The sequence below is a fragment of the Saccopteryx bilineata genome, chromosome 2 (genome assembly GCF_036850765.1).
Source record: "Saccopteryx bilineata isolate mSacBil1 chromosome 2, mSacBil1_pri_phased_curated, whole genome shotgun sequence".
NCBI lineage: Eukaryota > Metazoa > Chordata > Mammalia > Chiroptera > Emballonuridae > Saccopteryx > Saccopteryx bilineata.
The window spans coordinates 18,916,299-18,940,926 of record NC_089491.1 but is presented as its reverse complement, the minus strand read 5'-3'; the positions used below and the strand labels follow the sequence as shown (position 1 = coordinate 18,940,926).

The following is a 24,628-nucleotide window of genomic DNA, read 5'->3' as shown; positions in this document are numbered from 1 at the left end:
AAATCTTCACCGTTTTTCATCCAATCCTCCAATGTCCCTCTGCTCTGACAGCTATTGGTCTATTTCATGTATCTATGCTTTTGTTTCTATTTTGTTAAATTAATTTGTTCATTAATTTCCACATATGAGATCATATGGTATTTGTCTTTCTGGACTGGATTATTTTACTTAGCATAATAATTTTCAGGTCAATCCATACTGTTACAAAAGGTAAGATTTCCTTCTTTTTTATGGCCACAAAGTATTCCATGGTGTAAATGTACCACAGATTTTTTATGTGCTCACTTACTGATGGGCACTTGGGCTATTTCCAGATCTTGACTATTATAAATAACGCTGCAATGAACAGAGCAGTGCATATATTCTTTCAAATCAGTGTTTTAGGTTTCTTCAGTTATATTCCCCAAAGTGAGATTGCTGGATCAAAAGGTAGATCCATTTTTAATTTTATAGGAAACGCCATACTGGTTTTCACAGTGACCGCATTCCCACCGACAAAGAACTTTGTATACAACTAGATACCAAGAGGACAAACAACCCAATTAAAAAATAGAAAAAAAGATCTGAATAAACACTTCTCTAAAGAAGACATACAGATAGCCTATAGATAAATGAAAAAAAAATGCTCAACATCGCTAATCATTAGAGAGATGCAAAAAAAAAAAAAACACAATGAGCTATCACCTCACACCTGTCACAAATGGCTATCCTAAAAAAATCAACAAACAAGTGCTGACGAGGATGTAAAGAAAAGGGAACCCTTGTGTACCGTTTGTGGGAATTCAACTGAGTTTTAAGGACTCAAGCTAAGGTAAAATGAAAGAAACATCATTATCTAGAAGTTACACCTACCAAGGAGTTATGAAGGTCCCTAGGAGTTCACCAAATACTCACTGAGCTTCTGTTCAGCACAAATCATAGAGGGTTAACCCCATAGGCCATCTCAAAAGGCAGAGGACTCAGGTCTCATCTTTGAGAAGCTTAAGATCTGGCACAGAAAGCAAGACAAGGACATCAATCCACCACTCTACGAGCTAAGTGATCCTCTGGGAATGATTTATTTTAATGTTTAATAAAGAATAATGTTATGGAGGTGACATATGCACTTGAGTGAAGACAAGTACATAGGTTAGAGTTTGAGTTTGGACATATATCTTCTAGCTAGGTGATCTGGGATAAATTTCTCCCTCTTTCTAAACTTGAATTTTCTTGTCTTTTAAAACAAGCAGAGCAAAACCAACCCAATCGAGTGATTGTGAGAATCTGGGCCCTAAGGTTCATATACCTTATAGAAGATGTTCAACAAGTCACGTTATTCTTAACTGGTATAGCCCAAGTTTCCTCAGAAACCAGGGCTGGGTGCATTTCCCATGGAAAGGTCTTTTCTGAAGAATAATTAATTGCACTTCTTCAATCTCAGTTGATATAAAAAGTGGCCAGTTGTACAGTGATTCTGCAATTTCTGGAGGCAAAAACAGAGTTGAAAGCATTGTCCATTATGTGACTCAAAGCCTCTTCTCAAATAAGCCACAAGATACATTTGTCCTGGAATTAAAGCAGAAGGGGTTATCAAATGTTTTGTTTTCTGCTCAACAAAGCAAGGTGAAAGGAATGAAGAGAACGCCCACCACTGCCCATGTCTGAGTTCTTACAGAGCTCCCTCTTCCACAGGCCTATGGAGATATTACCTGAGTCCAGCTTAAAACAATAGGAAGATTAACGGTAGATTAGAGGCAGGCCAGCCAAGCAGTGAAGAATGTGAACTTTGGAGTGAGATAGAGAGTAAAATAAAATAACAGAATTGGTAAAAGTATTTACTTTTCTACAAGTAAAAAAAATGCAGTACCAAGCGCAATCTTCATCTTCAACTAAAATTCTAAATTTAAGAAGTGCTTCGAACACCTGAGACGAACAAGATGACACTCTTTGGCATGAGCCAAAGGACCAGGGATGGAATCTAGAAGCTGCTCTGTCAGCTCCCTAGTCATCAGCCTGCAGGATGACTAAGACAGGACTCTAGTTCATCTCAGAACCACTCACTTAAGGACACAAAAGTTTCAAACAACACAGAGAAAGACATCTGGAGCTCAGCGGCTCCACCTCCAGCCAGAGCGGTTCCTAGCCTCCAACCCCCAATCCTACCTTAGCAAACCTTGTGATCACGGCTCTCTTTTCTTTAGGGCTTTTGTAGATTAGGCAATTACTAAATCCCGGATGTAATATTGTTTTCAGGTGCAGCTTGGAGATGCTAAAAGATACTCAGGGCTGAAAACAAATTTATTTTTTTAATATGAGATAAAATAGAGAAATGTACAGCAATCTGCTGAGCAATTCAGACAGGCTGAGTTCTAAACTATCTCCTAGACTGGTGAAAAGTGAAAATCTTTATACAGTATCTAAAACAGTAGGTGCTCAGTGATGGTGGACCATTATTTATCTGGCACAATTTGAACAATGGACAACTCTACCACATGTGTTAAATTAATATAATTAAACTACTATTGAGAAGGAAGTATAGAAGCTAGTGTGTTTCCAACACTCACTGACATATATACCAGTCACTACGTAACATGATATCCATCGTCTCATTTTTATCCCAGATAACCCCATAAAATCCATAAAAATGAAAAAAAAAAGTATTCAAAAGGTTAAGTGATTCTTCCTAGCCCCCGAAGCTAGAACACAGAGTGCTAGACCCAGCTTGGCTGGGCACTTCACTATTTAGTCTCTGTGGTTCAAGATTCTTTCTTCTCTTCTGAAATAAAATGATCATTGGACTTCCTCTCTAGGGTTCTTTGGAGGATTAAAGGGGATCGTTCCTATAAAAAAGCATGTAAATATTGCTTGGAACATAGCACATACTCAATAAATGTAAGCTGTTATTAGAATCATTATTTAGCAGAGACGCAATTTGAATCCAACTTCTACTCCCAAGAACATTCTTTCTAGTGACCCTCAACTTGGGCAGCCAATGAACATCAACGTATCTGCCTGGGCATCCAAAGGTACATCATTTGGGAAAGGCTGGAAAAATTAACCATTTAGTAAAAACCTAATGTGGTCATAGCATTGAATATATTAGCATCACAGAAGAAACCAAAGAAGCAAAATAATATATACATATATATTTATATATCTATATGGACTTGCAAATCTCTCTGTATGTGTGCATTTATATATATATATATTTAATTAATTAAATGTAATGGTTCTGAACTATCAGCTATATGCAAAGTACTGGGCTAGGCATTTAGGGATACACACATATGAATTTAATAGAATCTCTGTCCATACAGAAAGGGGGGAGAAGCAGATGTGTCATTAGATGTAATAGTCGGCTTTGGGCACGTGCCCAGAGAAATTCAGAGGAAGTTCTAGGACAGCCCAGAGGAGGGAGCCCTTCAGGCTGATGGGCAAGGAATGTGGTGATAGAAGTGACCCTTAAAGATCCTTGCCCAGGAAGGGCTCTAATCTCGGTGGAGAGACATAAACAGGACACCAAGAACAAAGCAAGATCTGATCTAATCCAGTTCCAGATTCGACCTGACAGACAATGCCTGCCTAGGAATTCTGAGACGAGACTAATCCGTCCGGCTTCAAGGAAGAAGTAGGCGGAGCTCTGACTCTAGGTGGAAGCTGGCAAAAGCCAGAAGACCATAGAATGTAGACTCCTGTAAAGAAAGAAGGGACAGTCCTTTATTGACCACCTACTATGAGTCATAGAGCACACTATCCTCAGGACACGTGTATAATAAGGTCACTACGACTCAAAGAAGTCAAACAACTTGCTGAAGGTTATAGGAACCCAGGTCAGGATGACTTGAAATGTGTACTTTCATTCTCCTTGGCTCCTTCAAACCCTTCCAAACTTTAGGACTCTATCTAGATGTTACTCTCCTAGATCCCACTAGACCCTAGCATTCTCCCTGGCAAAACACCTTGATTTTACTTATTACCAAATAAAATGAATATTGAAGGAACATATCCTTAGAGTGAAGAAACATAAGTATTTTTATTCTAAAAGGTAGTTTTGAGGACAAAAATCCCCAGAAAGAAGGGGCTGCTGTGAGGGGAGGAGTGAGAGGGAGTTGACCAACTATGGGATGATTAGATGGGAATGGGAAGTATTAACATGTTGCAGTAATTAACAGCACATTCCACTTCAGATTTGGAAGCAATCTTAGGACTCTAATTCCTGTTCTTTCATTTTACATAAGAGCAAACTGAGGTCCAAGATCTCTCACCCAGGGCAGAATTAGAACCCAGGTCTTCTAAATCTCAGATGATTGCTCACTGACTGCAGATAATGAAAAGAGAGGGGGCCAAGCCATGGAAGATCAAGGAAGGGAGCAAAAGAGAGATAGCAGCATATGACATGACATATTACATGTAAATAAATAAGAGTATCAATCATAGACCAATAATTAGGGTAGCTCATGAACAAAGCATTACAACTTATCCAGTTCCATTTACTCAATTAAAATACATACATACATACATACATGCACGTATACATACATGCATACATAAAAGAGTGGCTTCCAAGACCGGTGGAATAGAATAATAAGTGTATGTTCAATGAACGACCAGTTCAAGGTTTTGCCAGTTGCTCTCAATACATTTAGGGACCGAGGTCAAGAAGCTCAAGGAACTCCGAGATTTGGATCTCTCTGTCCCTTTCTCTCCACGCTTGCCAAAGGGCAGAAATGAAATCTTGGCCTCCCATAATATATTGATAGCTTGTCTTTAAGAACCTAAGGAGCACTTGGTCCTTGACTACAACAGGTTTAAATGGTATTTAGATAGCATTTTTATAGTTTGAGAGCATATTTTGTCCTCAAAATAATTTTGTAAAATACTGAATCCCATTATAAAAGTAAGAAAGTGCAGGGCTAGCAAAGCGACTCACTGAAGGAATAGCACCGATGTGTTGGAGTGAGCAGGAACTTAGAACTAACTACAGCTCTCATGTTCTGACTCTTCCTGGGAGAGTTAACAAAGTCCCCAATGTCCAGAAATATTCAAAACTATTGTATACAATGACTTTGAAGCCCCTGGAAGAAACACAGCTTCCAAATGCCGAAGTGCCACACTGAAGAGAATTACTAGTCATTTTCCGATCTCTATTGGGCAAATAGGGCGATTTTTGTGGCGTGATTTATGTAGTTCAACACAGGTTTTTTGTTGTTGTTTGATTGAGTGGCAATCTCAAGATGACTTGGGAGTTGCAGAAATTGAATAATGTGCTTTGGCAAATCCCTTATCCATGGCACTGGTCATCCTCTTCCTTCTATCCAATCTCTGGAAACAGATGTGGTATATGATGCTGTTTTTGTTTTACAACTGGATAAACTGAGTACAAACATTCTTGGCCCAAGCCTATAATGGCATGTCCTTCCCAAATCAAGATCTGAGTCTGGGCTCTTCTGTTGTCAGAATGGTGCCATAATCCCTGCACACTGCATTCCAGCTTTTATAGAGGGGATGTCGGACTCATTTGCTCATCCTACAAATCTGCATAGTTTCACCACCACTTATCTGCCACTGCTATTCCCTCTCCCAGAAGAGTGCAAGAATGATCTCTGTTCTCAGCATCTGGGGCAGCCCCGAGGACAGGAGCATATGGGGAAGAAAGTGGCACATTAGTGGAGTTCAACTCCCCCAGGCTTCCAGCATGCTATCCACATGCAAACCCCATACAGCCTATTTTTATCACTACATTATTTGAACAGACTAGTAATAATGTGTAATCCACTCCTGCTAACTCATTTTGACTTACTAAACATTTGGAGGAAAAAAAAAAAAAAAGGAAAACTGTTTTGCCATAAGGGGGAGCTTTTGAGTTCTATAAAGAGGGGGAAAAAAGAAGAACAAAAATATGTTACATCTATGTCCCAGTTCAAAACAGACCTACAAAGCAGCGAATTGGTCATATCCTTACCTGTGACTTGAACAATGTCAGAGGACCATTTATGTTTTAGGATGATTTTTAAAAAAAAAGTCTAATCAATATCTTGCTTTGCTTTTTCCAATATGAAACTAATTTCTAATAACCAACGCAGTGTTTTTAAGAGTATTCAGGAGAATTCAGAGACTTGGTTGTGCTGAGTCCACAGCTTCAGGAAGGCAAATGCCTTGGAAAATGCCATTCCTCTGCTTTCTTCTGATGATTCTGCGAGGACAGCATGTGGACTGGCTGCAGCCAGCAACACCCGGGCTCAGGGAAGAGGAGGGACCTTCACCAGGGCATAACTTTAAGGGAATTCTGAGACAGGAAAAGGAGAAAGAGAGGGAAGGATAGGGAACACAGGAGAGAAGGGAAAGGAGGAAAGGAAGAGGGAGAAAAAGGGAGTGAAGAGGGAGAGGAGAGGAGGGAGAGAAAAGAGTGAAAGGGAGAAAGAGACAGCATTAAAAAGAAATCTGAGAATCAAGTTTCAAGACTCTTTATGTGCTATAGAGAAGGATGAGGTTTACCAGCAAAGTGCAAAGGAAATCCTGAGAGAAGAGAGAGATATTTTCCCCCCCTCCCTCCTGGCGGGAGGGGGGAAAAATAATAATAAGGGGAGGGGGGAGAAAGCAAGCAAAACAAAACAAAAACGGGAATGTGTGTTTTGAGCAGGAATGAGGAGAGCTGGGAGGACCGTAAGGGGGTGTGTACCGAATTTCATTAAATTGTTACTTTAAGATTGTCTTCTTAAAAAAAAAAAAAAATTAAAAAAAAAAGGAGGAGGTGGAGAAGCGGGAGCGAAGGAGAGGAGGCAAACGGCAAAGTGGAGGCAGGCTGGGCAGCTCAGCCTCTCCAAACTGATTGATTAGTCATGATCCCCGCAGTTTTAACAGGGACTCATTCAATTGGGAAGGTGGAGCGCTCCGGAGCAGATTAGCATACGCTTGTTTACTCATCTTCTGAGGGATTTTTCCCCCTCTTTCCTTTCATTTTGTGAAGAAGGAGGGAGGGGAGGGGGAATTGGGGGGGGGAGAGAAGGGGGCTGTGGCTTGTGTTATAAAGGACGCAAAAAATAAATAAATTAGAGCATCTTTTGGGGGGAGGGAATTCAGCGGAGCAGTGTCTTAGACACGCTTTTTTTTTTTTTTTTTGGAAGAGAGAGAAATCATATAAAATAAAATGAAATAAAACAAGAAGGAAGGCAACCAGCTGTTAGAGGGGGGGAAATAAGGCAGATAAAGAAGCGGGGAGAGAAATTAATTGCCAACCAGGAGGAGTTGGGCTGTATTTTTCAAAGGTGGGGGGAGTGGAGCACACACCTTGAGGAGGAAAGCGAGAAAGAAAAGAAAAAGCAAGTGGAAGGGGGGGCTCGCCCAAGAAGGGTGAAGAAGCGGAGAAAGTCGAGGCGCCGAGGCTCCCAAAGCTGGCAGCTCCGGGCGGCGGTGCAGGGGCGAAGGGGGGGCGGGGGGGACCGTCGGACATGCGGCTCTGGAGTTGGGTGCTGCGCCTGGGGCTGCTGAGCGCCGCGCTGGGCTGCGGGCTGGCCGAGCGCCCCCGCCGGGCCCGGAGAGACCCGCGGGCCGGCCGCCCCCCGCGCCCCGCCGCCGGCCCGGCCACCTGCGCCACCCGGGCGACCCGCGGCCGCCGCGCCTCGCCGCCGCCGCCGCCGCCGCCGCCGCCGCCGGGCGGTGCCTGGGAAGCCGTGCGCGTCCCCCGGCGGCGGCAGCAGCGGGAGGCGAGGGGCGCCGCCGAGGAGCCGAGCCCGCCGAGCCGGGCGCTCTATTTCAGCGGGCGAGGCGAGCAGCTGCGCCTCCGGGCCGACCTCGAGCTGCCCCGGGACGCGTTCACGCTGCAAGTGTGGCTGCGAGCGGAGGGGGGCCAGCGGTCCCCGGCGGTGATCGCAGGTAAGAGGGGCGCGCGGGCGCCGGGGCGCGGGGGGCGAGCCGGGCCGGGGCTGGCGGGCGTGTCTGTGCCGGAGCCGCCTCGCCGGAGGCGCGCGGGCACCCGGGGTGCGATTGCAGACTCACTTTGCCCCATCTGCGGAATGGGCGCTCTCTCGGAAGGCGTAGCCATCTCAGCCCCCGGAGGACTGCAGGGAGCGCTCCTGGCGTCCGAAACCTGCAGGCAGTAGGTTGCCCCCTGGGAGCCTCAAAGTCTGACCGGGTTCGGGATGATCAGAAGTACTGTCCCTGTTTAGGAGGGTGGGGAGGGTGACCCAGTTGGGATGCATGTGAAAAAGGCGAGGGGAACATTGATTTCTTGGACTTTTTACTCGAAGTGACACCCCCCACCCCCACTTGACCCGGTTACCCTGAAAGCCTGCAAGGATGAGGTTGTTGTAATCTCCTGGACTTAGAAGTCCTTGAAGTGCCCCAAAGTTGCTCTCTGCTCGATGTCTGCCTCTGGGATTCACCCCTTCCTCTCAGACACACACACACACACACACACACACACACACACGGCCATCTATGACCTCCCTTTTAAAGCCTGTTGCCTGTCACTCGGGCTGGGGCGAGACCTTCTAACGCACACCCCGCCAGGCTTCCCCCAGCTTGGCTGCGGAACGGGGCACTTTTCGCATTTGGGACTCTTAGAGCCAGTCATGAATTTGGGTTCTCCCTCCTCACCGTCCCTCTCGGTCCCGTCCCTGTTCCACAGCAAAGCCCATAGTGAAACGGGACACTTTGCGTGGGTTGCAAACCTTAGAAATGCTCCAACACCCCCCCTCCATGAGTCTGTGGCATTGCTTTTAATAAAACTGGGGGACCGAAGGGGGTAGCACTGGCGGGGAGAAGGAAAAGTTTCGCCTCTTCTAGCTGGGAGATTCCCTTCCTGCACAAACCGTCTTGCTCTGTCCTAGGATGTCTCAAAGTGAGAGTAGGGGTTCCCCCCTTGGCGGCAGCCAGGAACGTGGGGAGGCTCTTTGCGATCCCACCCCTCTGACACACACGCTTTCTTAGAAGGGAACGCTCTGAGCTCGGAGCTCTTAGGCGGTTCTCCTTTCTGTCTTGGCGTGGACCGTTTCGAGGCAGTGCTGGCTCTGTCCTGTTTCCATGAAGTCCGTTTCGGAGGACCCAAACTCAGCTGCTATGCCAAGAATGTGCCCCCAAAGCTCCCACTCTCCTGCTACCAGACCAAGAGCGAGAAACCGACTTTCCCCCACACCTGACGTCATCACATGCTATTTTTTTTCCTCCTCCCCCCCCCCCAGGAAGGAGAGGGAAAGTGAGCTCATTCACTTTTCACCCCCAAGCCCTCCTCACCCAGAGCGGGGTTATAATACAGGGTAGAGGAGAGACGTTATCCATAATAATAACGATGATGGTGATAATTCAGGGCTGTGGTGTGTTTACTTCTCTTTCGGAGCATGGGGAAAGCACAGAGCCTGCTGTTTGGAGGTGTGTTGGTTTTTTTTTTTTTTTAAATGAGTAGATCTGTTTTTTCCCGGTGTTTACCTGTCATAAGCAGTGATTTGGAAGGCTTCCCTTCCAGAGGGGAGAGCCCAGGTTTATGTAGGTATCATCAACGAAAAGGTAGTAAATGCATTCTTTTTTTGAAAAAAAAAAAAAAAAGAAAGAAAGAAATAGCACCTGGGATTCCACAGGAGCTTGCTTTATAAATGTCTGTAATTCAGACAAGGAGACTCTCTTCGCACGCGTTCTCCTGAGCGCTCATTCACTCTCTCACACAACGATTGTGCCGTAAAATACTTTAATTGGATGGGAGACGTTAGGTTATTATTGCTTGTATAAAATGCCTGGTCCATTTTATGTGTGGAAATAACATTCCTCTCAAAAAGAAAAAAAAAATGGCACTGTTATAGTGTAGCACCAGAAAGCCAGGAGCTTTTCTCCTGAGGATACTGGTGGATTTTTTTTTCCCTCCCCTCGTTGAGTCTGAGCCAGATTTGGCGGTGTGTAAACACCTGGCCCCGAGCCAGAAAAGACTCATTCTGCGTATCCTCCACACGGTAGAGACTGTTGGACTAAAAAGAACCTGCTTCTCCTTGAATTAAAAAGCAAACAAACAGAGGTTCTTTGCAGAAGCACTTTCTTTCCCCCCCCCCCCCCCCCAGCTTCTCTCTTCGTGTTAAGTTTGGGCTGGGAGAGGCACAGCCCAGGTGGGCAGCGGGGGATGCTGGTCCCGGGCCATGTCCTCCCGCCGCTTGCGTCCTCGGGTGCCCAGCTTGCTGCCTGACCTCCGCTGGCGCTGTTAGGCTGGGCGTCGCCACTTTCGTAGGAATCCCTGGTCACCTATCTTGAGAGAGCAGGCATCTCAGCAGGGACCGCGCTGCTATTTCAGGCAGAGGGCTGCTGCCTCGCTGTCAGGCCAGGCTGCCTTACATCACTCTTTGCTGCAGGATTCGACTGGGTTTCGCAAAGGGCTAATTTTACGGTGCTGTTAACCGGGTCTGTAGTCTGGCAGAGGCAGGCCTTGCTGCTCCTGGTAGGCGGGCTGTGCTCCCAGATCCGCCTGGGATGCTATTTCTGCCCCGGTTCAAACTTCACTGACACCAGTTCAGACAGGCGCTTGGAGAGGCAGAGGGAAGGAGTGAAGGAGCCGTTTGCTTCTGAAGCTCAGAAAACATGCCTTTTATTTTTCCAAAAGGGAAGGAGAAAAAAAAAAAAAAAAGCAATACACACACACACACACACACACGCACACACACACACACACACAGATATATATTAAGAAATATAAAGGGAAAGGCTTGTGCAGACAAAAACAAAGCTAAAGTTAGAAAGTGCCTGTGTGCAGGATTCTCCGGATGACCCACCAACAATGGGTGGGCTTTAGGATCGAAGAATACTTGAAGGTTATTGGGATAAGGGTGCTGGGAGGTTACCCAGGCCAGTTCTCTCTTTGGCCAAATAGGGAGACAGTGACAGGGACAGGGAAGGCTGTGTGCTGGATGACACAGGTCCTCAGTGGCAGGAACTGGGACTTAATCCCAGGCATCCTGACTTGCAGGCCTTATCTCCTGCCCCGCTGGGAGAACTTGTCTACCAGACACCATCACCCTCACCCTCGCAGACCCCCCACCCAGGCACAGCCTTTGGCCCTCATGCAGGGCAGTTTGGGCTCTCTTTCAAGTCCGGGGGTGGGGTGGGGGTGGGGGTGGGGGGCTCTCTGAGGCACCCCTTTGTTTTTGTGCCGTACCAGGCAGGATCCAGACCCCTGCCTCTCACCCCCAAGCACCCCCACCTCCCAGTGCCCTCCGCTTTGAAAGAGAAAAAGGAAAACAATAGATTCAATTTGCTTCATTGAGCAGAGGCCCTGAGCAGCAGTTAATCTTGTTAAAGTTTCTCCTGACCTGTTAGGGAAGTGCAGCGTGGACCCCACAAGTGCTGCAGTCTTCCCGCCCCCACCCCTGAGGGATCCAGGACCCCCCCCAGCAGCAGAAAGGGGTTTACCTGAACCCTGTCCTTGCCTTCACTTGTCACACTTTCTTCTTTCGTTCCAAACGGCAGACTGTTGAGCTGGCTGGCTCTTCAGAAGTCCTTTTTGTCCCGCCTTTCTAAAGTTCCCACTTCCTACTACATACCCGACCCCTCAAGAAGGAATACCTGCATTTTCCAACTTGAGGATTGCTGTAATGGGAAAGCTAGTCCCAAAGAGTCCACACATTAGCAGTGTTCTCCGCAACATTGGTAGTCACAGGAGGCCTAGAATACTGCAATGGTTAGAAGCCAGTTTTTAGTAGTCAGGTTACCTAAGTTAGAATCAACCTCTGCCCGAACCGGCTGTGTGACCTTGAACAAACTAGTTGATTCCCCTGGACTCCAGCTTCCCCATCTACAAAGTTAGCATGGTATGAGTTTGAACCCATTGATGAAGCTCCTATGTGGAAATGCTCAGAACGGGATTCACTGTATAGTAAGTGCTCAATAAACTTCGCTGTGATTATTGGACATGATTTCCAAAGAACTCCATCTTGACTTTATGGACTAAAGACACTTAAAGGCAGGAAAGAAACCAACTGGTTCTGGGCGCCTCCAAGGTGCCAGGCACTGTGCTAGGTGCTTGCTTGCTTTGTGCCTGCATGTTTCACCCTCACAACCACCCTGGGAGGTGGACATCGTCGCCTCATTTTACAAATAAGGAAACAGAGTCGCAGAGAGTTGAAATGACATAGCCCATAGTCCCACAGGCCATCGGATGGGCAGAGTGTAGCTGTGAACCTGACTACCAAGTAGGCACTGTTTCCTCTCCAGCAGTCTTTTCGGAGAGAGAAAAAATGAGTGCTGCGAGTGCCCTCATTCCTTTCTGCTTGCTCATGTGCTGACCATCACCTACCAACGAAAAAGGATCAAATATAAGTGTGCGTCTCACGTTGACCCTGCGTTTGACCTAGCAGCTCTGTTTTGCTTTTCATGCCGAATTATCAGATACACTGAGCTTGGACTTTCTGTTGCCAATTTTTTGCCGTGTGATTTTAATCAAGTTACTTTATATCTCTATCCCTTGGTTTGCTCATCTGTGAAATGGGCATAATAAGGCCAGGATATTGCTGTAAAATAATTATGCAGAAAGTACATGACGTGGTTCCAGCGCATATTAGAGGCTCGGTCAACGGAAGCTGTGTCTAGTCTGTAACCAGATTCGCTTTTCCAGTTTGGTCTTCAGAAAGCGGGGCCTGTTTGTACCCTCTTGTAGGGCTTTCCCTCTTGAGAAGCTGGAGAGTCAGCTACTGTGTAGAGTAGCCTGTGTATGTAGAGGCAGAGTTAGACCCTCCGGTCCCTTCCTTGCACTCTGATTTCCTCTTCCGTGACCTACTTGGATGACCCTGTGGTGGTGAGAGCCAGGGCAGGGCCAGAGCCGTTGGACCTGCAAGCAGGGAGCCCAGTTAGCCTCAAGGGGGAGCATGGACTCCCAGGAACGGAAGCCAGACAGTGGTCACAGTGGAGTCCAGGTCACAGAGCTACTGTCACTTGCCTCCTGCTCCTTCCCCCGATGCCCTCCAACTTCCATGTCCCCCCAAGCAGCCATTCCCGTGGACAGATGGGGTGGCGGAGGCTGCATCGCCCTTGCCCCTCTGCACAGAGGAAGGCAGACTTGAGTCCAGAGGTCTGGGGCTCAGGAGCATGGGCCGTGCATTGTTAGCCCAGGGACAGACCGGGTCAGACAGTTCTCTGTGTGACAGGGAATCTGAGGATCAGGGTCATGCAGGAGCTAAGAATGAAACTAGTCCACAAACCATCTCCTCTTAAATGGGCCAGAAAGACTTGGAATCACCAGCTTTTAAAACATCCTGGTATCCAGGCTCCATCCTGGGAATTATGATATCACAGGTGTGAGGTGGGCAGGGCACTGGTGGTTCTCAGAGTCTTCTCAGGGGATGTGGAAGGGTCACCAGTGGGGAGTCACTGATCCAGTCTGATGTCTCCCCGCTAAGCAGATGGAGAAACTGAGGCCCAAAGGAGAAGGATACTTCCCTGCTTATCGAGATGGTTAGTGGCTGAACCTTTAGAGAAATTTAGCTGTCCCAATTCCAAGCTGCCAAACATCGGGAAAAACCCTTCTTCCATTCTTAATTCCCCTGCTGACCCCAAACCTCTGGGCGCCTTGGCCCTGCCACTCCATTTTCCCCTAGCTGTTTCTGTGTATGAAGCCCACCCTTTCCTTCTGGCCTTGCCTTTAAGGTGTGAACATCCCTGTAGGGGGTAACACATTGAGTTCTATGCATCTGATTTTATTGATTTTAATTTATTGTATTTACATAGATTCAAGTGTCCCACCGAGTACATCCCCCCACCCCCGTGTTCCCCTCAACATCCCCCTTACCCCCTACTCTCCCCCTTTCCCTCCAGGATTGGCTTTCCTGCCTTTTATAACACTGTGTTATGTATACATAGTTTCACTAATCTCTTTTCCTTCTCTGATCCCATCCTCTCATCCCCTTTCCCTCTGTCCACTTTCCCTCTGGTCCCTTTGATCCCGCCTCTGCCTCTATTCCATAAGTCAGTTCACATTGTTCATTGGATTCCTCAAATGAGTGAGGTCCGTGGCCATGAAAAAGAAGGAAATCTTACCTTTTGTGACAACATGGATAGACCTGGAAACTATTGTGCTAAGTGAAATAAGCCAGGCAGAAAGAAAAATATCTATGCATCCGACTTTAAATGAATATTTCGAAATGTGTGGGAGGGAAACCTCTCAGAGCAGGAACAAGGGATGCGAGACAGGGAGGCTCAGCTCAGAGGTATCCCAATTTGTCCTGGGCTAGTCCTGCAGGAGAAGGTGTGCTCCTATTATTTCAAAGCCCCCAGACCTGTGATCACTCTGCGGGCAGCACTAGCTGTGGGTGTCTCCTATGAGGAAGAGACATCCCCACGTACCCCAGGTCAGGGAGCTCCCTCTAAAGATAGCTTGTGCCTTGTCTTCCTATGGTCAAGGGCTCAGAAATTCAGCAGATACCTTTTCTCCCCTCCCCTGCCACCTGCCCCTTCCCTGGAATTTAATATTCTTTTCCTCACAGTTCCCTTGTCTTAATGCACTGAGGGCTTTGCACCACGCCTTGATGTGTTTCTTGGAAATGCTGAGAACTGACCTGTGGATCTTGGCGCCTTGGCTCCTTCAAAGACCTGAAACAGCCTCAGGGACTCTCACTTCAAGTCCAGTTGACTTCCTCTGAGCTGTGTGACTTGGGGCCTCAGGGGAGAGAGATACAGCTGTGGTTACATTCAGCATCCCCGTTTCTCGGGTTGCCACAGGAACCAGGTGAGACAGTGGCGGCCGAAGCAGTTGGCCAAGGTCAGAACCCAGTCCGCGCGTCAGCAATAGCAGGAGGAGCCGGAACGTGAGAGACATAAGGGACTGTGCAGTCAAGGTCATTCCTGAAGAGGTGCCTTTATTTTGTTACTCACACTGCAGATGAAAAACAGTGTTCGAGTTAGCAAACCTTCAGACACCTGTGACCTCACTGGAGTCCTTTGATGTTGGGGCTTCACAAATCTGCCAAATCCCACCACTTACTTGCTGTGTGACCTTGACACATTCACCGTGCCTCTCTGGGCCTAGTGTTCTCAGCATGCACAATGAGGGGTAGGGATAGAATAAGGACTTGCAAATTGTGCCCACATTTTTATTGAGCCCCTGGGAAGAGGCAGAAGAGGAGATCCCTTCACCTTATTCTGCTTAAATGTGGGATTCTCTAAGATTTCACTGAAAGGAATGTGCAGGTTTTTAGTTACAGAATTTGAATGGACATGGACTGACATTAGGAATTATTGTGACTTTTGTTAGGAGTGATAATGGTAGTGCTATTTATTTTTAAAGATCCTAATCTATTAGAAATGCTTACTAAAGTGTTTATTGATAAAATGATGTTATATCTGCTTTGTTTGTTAAAATTTTCCAGAAAAAATTATATATATATATATATATATATATGTTGTTGGGTGTATGTGTAGATAAAGGAAGATTAGCAACCTGATAACATCATTGAAACCAGGTGACAGAAACATTGGGCTACAACACATTTTGTCTGTCCCTCTGTGTTTGATTGAAGAGTTCCATAATTAAAAGTTTTAAAAATTGAAAGAGTTTGAGAGCCACAGGAGGAGTTGACGTCTGGGGTCCCTGTGTGTTCAGTGAGCTGATGGGTCTCCAAATATAGAGGCAGCAACTCGGAGAGGGGCGGGCCTCTTGCAGGGTCACACAGGGACTGACCGAACCAGCAGTCTGGGCTTCAGGATTTAGGAGACTGATCGTGCTGGGGAAGCTCGAGGGGGAGGTAAGAACGGCGAGGAGCCTCGCTGGGCTATCGGAAGCTTTTGAGTCAGGACATTCACTGCCAGGTGGGACTCTCCCACATGTTGTGAAACATGGAGCCATCCTTGGTTCTGGCCATAAGATCCCCTAGGATCTGCTTGTCATGGTGACAATATACATGCACACACACACACACACACACACACTCACATTTCCACGTACCTGTTTTTCCTTGCTGGCTCCTTATTTCTCTCCATCTTTGATAGCCTTGGGCATCTCCTTGAACCTGCTAGAACCTTGGGGAATAACCCACAGTTGACTAATCTTGGGAAGAACCGACACCATCAGGAAAGAGGTAAAAGGACACTGTGTTTAGGAAGTAGTTTGTACTGGCTGATCGTAGGACTCAAGAGTCAGGCTGCCTGCATCTCATTTCTCTCCCACCTGCTGGTAGCATGACCTTGGGCAAGTTACTTAATATTTTCAAGCTTCACTTTTCCCATCCGTAGAATGAGAGGAGTACCAGCTCCTATGTCATAGGGTTGTTGTGAACATTAACTGGGCCTCCATGTGGAAAAGTGCTTAGTCATGGAATCTAGACCATGGCTAAGCACTCAGTAAACGTTAACCTGTATGGGTATTATGTGTGTCCAGCCCTTGCCATACGTTAGTTCAGATTCTCTCAATCAATCCCTGCATTAGGCACGCTTCCCTCCTTTGGCTGAACCACAATTTGCCTCTCCCTCTCTGGCCACTCAGGGAAGATTTATTGTGATCATTGTACTGTAAAACAAGAATTAAAATAAAAGACAAACAGAATCAACACTTCATTGCTTCACGTAGCAAAAGCAATGAAGACTCAATGTAGTGAATCTAAGAAATATAGTCTAAAAACAAGAGGCAAAGTGAAATTTTGCCATCTCTCCACAGGCATTTGGCAAGTATTTATTGAGTGGGTGCTCCATGCCAGGTAGAGTTTTAGGCCCTGAGTATGGAATAAATACCCCCGCCTCTGGGAGTTTATGTAGGGAGAGACGAAAGGGTGGGGAAGCTGAAGACAGAGTATAAATGAATGAAACAATATATCACATGTCAGACGGAAATTTATGAAGCAAAATGAAGCAGAGGAGGGATTGTAGGGAACGCTGGGTGGGGTGGGCTTGCAGGAGGAGTAAGATGTAAGTGAGGCTGTCAGGGGAGGCAGTCATGAGCAGTGGCATTGGAGCTGAGCTCCAAGTGCGGACTCACGGCCATCTAGAGAAGGCCACTGTGCACCGGAGAAGGAGGAGCAGTGCACTAGGAGCTGGGAGAGGTCATTTCTGGACCATTCAGTCTTTAGTTGACGTGAGACTTTGGGCAGCTCCCTTTATGTGGTTTAGGCCAGTTTTCCTCATCTGAACAAGGTGACTAGGGAGGAATTTATCTTTGTCCTAGAGAACCTTCTGGCAGAGATCTCCTAGGATCCGATCATTTAAACCAGGGCTGTCCTAAAACAAAATTGCAAAGTTGGCGTTATTTCCGGTTTTCTTCCTCTTTGGGTGCACTTCCCTCCACTAGGTGGTGCTGTGCCTGTCTCCCTCAGGGCCCAAGTGCCCACACACTTTCTGCTTCCTCACCCCCAGCAATACTCATTCTCAGAGAAGCACATGATATTCCTTCTTGCTAAAGTATCAGTGACTGGTAACAACTTTGAATGTTACTCTTCCAGAGACATATATAAGTTAATTAATGTCCCCCCAAAATTTTGCCTTAGAAAGCAAGGTGCCAATGAGAACTTCAGTCAAAGAATGACTGAAGACATTATTTACGGAATATTGGGACTTCCCAATGGCTGGAAGCCCTCTCATTAATAGTATTGCTAATATATAATCGCTGCCATGAAGGTCTAAAAACCCACTGAGGTTCTTGCTCCGTGATCACTTCCCTGGCTAATGGTTAGAGGACTCAAATTTCATAATTTCTTACGATGCAAAGGCCATTCCAGGGAAGTTTCTAGACATCAGAGTGGGGCACTAGCCTTTTTGTTCCGTTTATCATTTTTAATCAGATCATTTCATGAGTTAAAACAGTAAAACTCTGGAGTCTGGAGCTATCGGTTAGCTCGTTTTCCTTCCGGGAGTTCCCAGTACTGCCGCCCATGGAGGTCCTCATGTTCCCTCAGCCCCGTTCCTTGCTCGCCTTCTCCCTAACCCTCACCCCTACTGCATGGACTGTGACCACTTATATTTTTCTTTAAGCAAGAGAAAGGAAATTTGTTCTACTGTACAATTTACCAAAAATCCAGGGTCCATAGAACCTGGAAAAGTAGGAGACATGATCACCGTTTTAGTTTTAGAGAACATGAGAAGGTCGTAGGTTCAAGTCCATTTGTAAGAAACAGAAAGTCCAGTAGGCGGGAGGTCACAGCGTGAGATCTACGTATGTGACTGGGGTGGGCACATGACTAAAGGCAGAACCTGTTCCAGCCTTTTTTGCCTTCGAGAAGTTCATGGTCTAACTTGTACCTCTCACCTTTGTCATCAAGACATTCCTCTATCTGTCCCATATTCACCTGTCCTTAATTCCTTTTGCTCTCTCAACATGAAATGTGGCTGAGAAGAATATGACCAAAGGTGTTTGTATGGAAGGGCTACTTTCCTCCAATGAGATTGGGTGTCTTTCAGCTACCAAGGCTGAGGAGAAAATAAAGAAAGATACAATAACAAGCCAATCAAGAACAAGTAGACCTTGCTTTACGAGATGCAAAGTATACAGACAGAAAACATAAGACATAAGTATATATTGTAGTCTGTTTTGAGAAGTAACATTCATGCAAGTCCAAAGAACTGAGGTGTAGAAGAGTGAGAAGCACTCATCAAAGCCATTCATTTCATTGATGAGGAACTGAGGGCTGGTAGCCGAAGCGGCCTGCCCAGATCAGTGACCGAGCTGGGTAAGATCCTCTGGTTTCTGAGTATTAGGCCAGTGCTAGGTCCACTTGTCTCCTGACTTTGCACCCTCTCCCATGGAGTAATGGCCATCTCTCTGCTCAGGAGCATCATTTATCCCCAGACTCTGCTGGACCCCAGACCACTGACCCAGCTATCCACTGGAAATGTCAACGTGCACTTCAAACTCAGCATGTCCAAAGCTGGAGCATCTCTCCTCCAGAATTCCTTGTGTTCTCATCTAGTGTCACCTGCTATAGACATGCCATCCACCATATGAGTCAGTCATCATTTCCTGTCTATCTTGCCTCCTTGACAGTTTCATAGCCTTCTTTCCTCTTACTAGCTGAGACCCTCTGTGGGTCTAGCTTTGACTCCTTCCCTTGTGTTATGGTGCCCACTTCTCTGAGCTTCATCTCTTGTTCGCCTTCAACCTATTCTCCAATGTCTGCCATTCAAATCTTTCTAAAATGCAAATTTCACTCTAGCAAAGGTCCTTCACTAGCACCGGGATATTTGTAGAGCCCCAGATAACTTAGGCTTTTTCTTCCTCCACATCATTTTCTTTATTTAGGGGGCCTTCTATATCCCCATGCACTGTTTTTGCGAACAACTAAGCCTCTACGGGATCCTGCTCAAGGTTTGCCCCTCCTGGGAAGCCCTCCCTGACTCTTCTCCAAGTCTAACTGGTTCCCCATCTCCCTTATCCATATGTCTCCACTGGATACTTTGTACTCATTTATCAAAAGGCCTGAAATTCTTTCTGTCACATTTAATTATGTGCACAGTTGAGGTCATCGCAACTTCTCCACTGCCTAGCACAGTGCCTGACTTGTAAAGGACTCCTATGTGGTTTTGCTCAACAAATGCATGACTGCAAATGAGAACCAGCGACATATCTCATGATTCTGAAAGAAAGAACTCAGGGACCTCAGGCACGTCGCATTACGTAACCAAAGCACATGACCTACCCCGTGCATTGCACTCGAAAACATTACACAGCGGTTAATTCCATTTCCCCTTGAGCAAAGAAGTCAGAAGGGAAAAGAAAGCTGGTCTTCCAAAACAGAGGGGATGGGGCAGTGTATTCAGAAATGCCTCCTTAAGTCACATTGCCACCTTTCTAATCCCAGCCACATTTTAGCCTCGGTCTACTGTCTCAGCCCCCCGCCTGTTCGCAAAGCAGCTGTTTTGTGCGCGCACTGCCGCACATAATCCCAAGCTTCCTCTCGTCTCAGATGTCCCCCTTGCCCCTGATCAGGTTCCCCCTGCGCCTTGAGTGTTCTGGCCGTCCTACCTATTGCCTGGGTTTCCATCCATTTTCCTTCTTTTTCATGGGGGGGGGTGCTTTCTGTCTGCTTCCCTTGATCTTGTGGTGAAACCTTGGGGTGACCTCAGGATCCGGAATCCTCTATCCACTGTTTATGCACCCTTGGGGGAGAGTACACATTCTCCGCCGTAATAACCGTCATAAAAGCAGCTAGCTTATAATGAGCACTTACTATGTGCCGGCCCTGTGCTGAGTGCTACAGTCTGAACCCTCCAAGTTAGATGGAGAGAGTTACAGAGCTCACTGAAGGCCCCACAGCTGAAGGGTGGTGGAGCTGGGGTTCCAGACCAGGACATTATACTGTTTCTCTATCTCCAGGGCTTAGTGCATCGTTTGGGATGCGGCAGCTGTCCATCAATGTTCCGTGAGAGCGTGACGAAGGAAGGAAGGAAGGAAGGAAGGAAGGAAGGAAGGAAGGAAGGAAGGAAGGAAGGAAGGAAGGAAGGAAGGAAGGAAGGAAGGAAGGGAGGGAGGGAGGGAGGGAGGGAGGATGAAAAGGAAGGGGGTGGAGAGAGAAAGAGGGAGGAAGGGAGGGAGAGATGGAGAAAAATTTGAGTGAACTTTAAAAGAGGTAAACTAAGAAATCTCTGATATGCAAAATTAATTTTATTTGCAGGTGACTTTTGAGCAAAAGGACCATTTACATCCACGAGAGCGTTTTCCATCTTTAAGTAGTCTCCTGGGAGATACACACGTATCTTACAGATGCTCTCTGCCAAAAACGTTTCCGGGTCTCTCCTTTGGGCATCAGAGCCTGGAGTGTGTTCTCCCAAATATGCCCAATGGAGACATGTTGTCATCCTCTAAGGAGGTCGCAGGTATACTAGGCCAAACTTGAGACGTGGTAGTGATTGTGCGGCGGGAACTGTGGGGTTGTGGTGGAAAAATGGCGGGAGTGAGAGGGCGGATTTGCCACGTGATCTCCCAGACGCTAGAGAAGCCTCCGCAGAGCCAGCCCCTAAGCTCCAGGAAGCTCCAGTAGTAAGCTCTCGGGACGACTCCTTTTCAGACGGGCCTTACGGGGCCTATTAGGTGCCAGCTGTGAAAAACAAATGAATACACTATTCTGTTCATCCATCTTCCAGATTCTAAAGCTGGAATGACGTCAGGGTCTGCTTTATCGAATCTGTTCAGTTTACAGGTGGAGAAACGGAGGTCCGGGCAAGTTAACTGGTTAAACCAAGTTAAGTTGAGTCAACTTAAGCAAGAAATTGGCAGCAAAGTTGAAACTAGAATTCGGGTTTCTTGACTCTCAGATCAGTGCTCTTTCCACTGGACCCCTTAGTTTTTTGGTTTGTTTTTTTGTTACTGACAGTGTGGGATGACAATCACACCTGTGGGTTCAGATTCCTGCGCCTCTTAGAATGCATCAGACAGCTGCTCAGCTGCTTTCCTTAAGCCCTTTGTGCCAAACTGCTATCCTAGGCATTCTGTGAGGTTCAGTAGAAAATTGCAATATATTAGTAGAGGTAAGTCTTCCCTCTTTCCTTTCTTCTTTCCTCCCTCCCTTCCTTCCTTTCTTTCATCCATCCTCCCATTCTTCCTTCCATTCGTCCATCTATCCAACTATCCATCCTTCCTTCCATTTGTCCATCCGTCCACCCATCCATCCATTTACCCATTTATTTAATTAGTTATCGTGCAGTCTCTGTGTATTATACACTCAGCTAACATATGTGGATTACAAAGAACAAGGCCCCGTTCCACCCCTTGAGGAGCGCCCAGTCCTCGTGGCGGAAGCAGACCGGTAAACAGAGAGATGACATCATAGTAATTGCTACAACTAAGCAATTAATGGAGTCCTGGGCGAGCACAGAGGCCGAAACACGGCGTGGTTGCCTGCAGGTTTTTATTATGGGGGCCAGAAAGTGCTCTGAGGTTTCAGAAGCATATGAGGCCCCTTCCAGGTTGGGGGACTTATTTATGAAATAGGCGTATGAGTGTACACACGGCGTGTGTGCCTTGCCTTTCATATGGCTGTGTCATGCGCGCCATTTAAAATGTAGAGCCATAGATCAAATTAGAACAATGAACGTTTTCTGATTCATGCCTCTGCTGAGGACATTGACACAGAGTAGCTTTCAGGATTATGACACTAGGACATGATTGGACAATTAATCCATCGCCGTTTGAGTCAAGTCCAATAGCCCCTTATTTCACCCCTCATTGCATTTATCACTCGGGTGTTGTGATTGCCTTTGAACCGGTCCGTCTCCCCCTGCTTTTCTCCAAGCTTGCCAGGAGCAGAGACCCTTTCTGCCTTCCTCTCTGCTTTGTTTCTCCCTGTGGCACACTAGCAGCCCTGCTGGTTGGTGCTCAGTCAACGTTGTTAGATGAGTTGGAAATGGCGCCAAATGAGGGAGAAGACAGGGTTACTGGAAGTGGGTGCTGTGCAGGAAAGAGGCTTTGAGAAAAGGCACCCTGGCCTCCGGGAGGGCCACGCAGTGAAGGCAGACGTGCTAGAGCGGCATTAAAGATGGTCCTGGCCACTCTGAGCTGACCGGTTTCCTGGGCGTATCCTTTCCAAGTTTCCCCATCATGCTCCGCTTCCCTTTCTTTCCGCTGAGCCACTGTCCCATTCCGTCGGTTTCAAGGCCTTCTCCGCACGGTTTTCTCTCAGCTTCTCCAACCCCATCTTTGGAGGAAGCAGGTGTTACTGTGTGGGGTGCACCCACGCTCCTCCTGCCACCCTCGCCTGTGCACGGAGACCTCCCAGAGGAGGGCACCGGCGGGAATCCTGTCTGCCGTGCCCTCAGCACCTTCTCAGGGCCTGGCAGAGCGCACGGGTTCAACTGACACGTGTGGATGGATTTCTGGTTGACTGATGAGGAAAATTGATGGTACATCTTGTCCAGTCTCCTCCTCCAGAGAATTCAGTGTCCATCGGCAGCAAGGAAGTTATCTCAAGTCTCATTCTAAATTAGGGACAGAAAAAGACTAGGGCCCAATTATCTCGACTATTTCTGCTACCTAGCCATGTTGTCCTGAGATTTGGGTCAGCTCTCTTAAGTCGGGTCACAAAGATTTCAGATCATTAGATCCTTTAGTTGGGTAGGACCCAAACTATCCTTTTACAACTGGAAAGTCTGAGGTCCAAAGAAGGGGAAAGATTTGTCCAAGATCCCACAGTGAGGTAGTGATAACACCGAGGCTTTCAAGAGAAACCCCCCAAAACTCAACATGTCTTGATATAGCCAACAAATAGATCGCATGCACCTGGCACCTTTAGGGATGCAAAAGTGGGCAGATAGAGCAGTTTCCTGCCCTCGTGGACGCAATGTTCTTGTGGACAGAAAAAGAGAATAAATAAAGATGGAAGCTAGGAGAATGAGCGAAAGGAGAGAGACAGGCAGACGGAGAAATGCAAGAGAGAAGGAAAGAAGAAGGGAAGGTGGGAAGGAGGGAAAGAGAAAGACGGAGCACATATAAATGATGACATAGGTATGTTCTGGATGTTGAAGGAGCAGATGTACTAGACACGTTGGACACTGGGGGATGTGTGTGTGTCTGGAGCTGATGGCAGCCCACGTCATGGAATCTGGATTTTAATCTAGATGAACTAAGAAGTTATCAGAAAGTTTCAAACAAGGAAGTTAGCGTATCTAACTTCCAAAGTTAGTGTAGGTTTTCCAAAGATCACTCTGACTCCTTGTGGAGAATATCAGACATGTGGACAAGAGTAGAATCTCAATCATAGCATTATCATGGTGTGAATCGATTGCTAATGTTATTATTTTTGTTACGACTTAGTATTTTGTTTAAGATCATTACCGTCCATTTCCTTACTAATAATACCATTACCAAATGAAATACCTGACTAGCACTAATATCTTAGATTAACAGAGGAGGGAAGAGGTGCTTGTTCTTCAGTCCATGAGGACTTGAAGATTTATGAACATCAAGAGATTTCCTGTAAAAATTTGAGGCTGTGCACATTGTTGTGGGGAGAGTGTTCCGAGTATTCATCAGCTTCTTATAGGGGTCCATGGCCCCCAAACTCAAATTCTGAAAAGCAGGGGGCATAAGGGGTCACTTCCTGAAGCCTGTTTTCAGCTCTAAAATCTGAACGCTCTCAGAGATCTGTGGAATTGAGAATGTTGATGTTGAATTGTCATATCAGACTGAGGAATTGCACTTTCCTTCATCTGTATCCTTGTTGGAGTAAATAGAATTTACGACTTTTTTTCCTCTAAGGACAAGTTAGTTTATTCCTCAGAAATATAATCTACAACTTTGTTTATTCAAACTCTGGTTTCTGAGTTTCTCTGAGTTTTAAAATAGGCAAGTTCACTTCAAATGTGGCCCAAGGTGGTCCTGACCATAATTATTCACTGTGGACTTTACCCATGAATCTATGAATCCAAATATCAATCCAGCCAGCCATCTACCCACTTACCCACCCTTTTGTTCTCCCCTTCCTCCCCCCTCTTGTTCCTCCCCTTTTCCATCCATCCATCCATCCATCCATCCATCCATCCATCCATCCAAACTTTCGTCTTCAACATTCCATTACTCCGTGCTCTCATCCATCTACCCTTCCATCCATATGGTCTTCCGTTTACCAGGCTCTATGCGAGGGCTAGGGGCAAGAATTAGAAGACTCTAAATGCTTGCTCTGTTCCACTGTGTGTCCTTGAAAAAAAAATCCCCTGAGAAACATCCTCCTAAATCATTTGCTTTCTACTCAAGTACCAGTGTGCAAACCCTACT

The 24,628-nt window shown here is 46.6% G+C and overlaps 1 protein-coding gene across 1 annotated transcript in view; it reads left to right on the top strand.

Moving 5' to 3' along the window:
* The first annotated feature begins 7,087 nt into the window (after positions 1–7,087).
* Positions 7,088–24,628, top strand: part of PAPPA (pappalysin 1) — a 242,666-nt gene continuing 225,125 nt past the window's right edge. Inside the window, exon 1 of the mRNA XM_066256394.1 lies at positions 7,088–7,851. Within this exon, the coding sequence (XP_066112491.1) occupies positions 7,428–7,851 (424 nt within the window). The 5' untranslated portion in view covers positions 7,088–7,427. The remainder of the gene's footprint in view (positions 7,852–24,628) is intronic.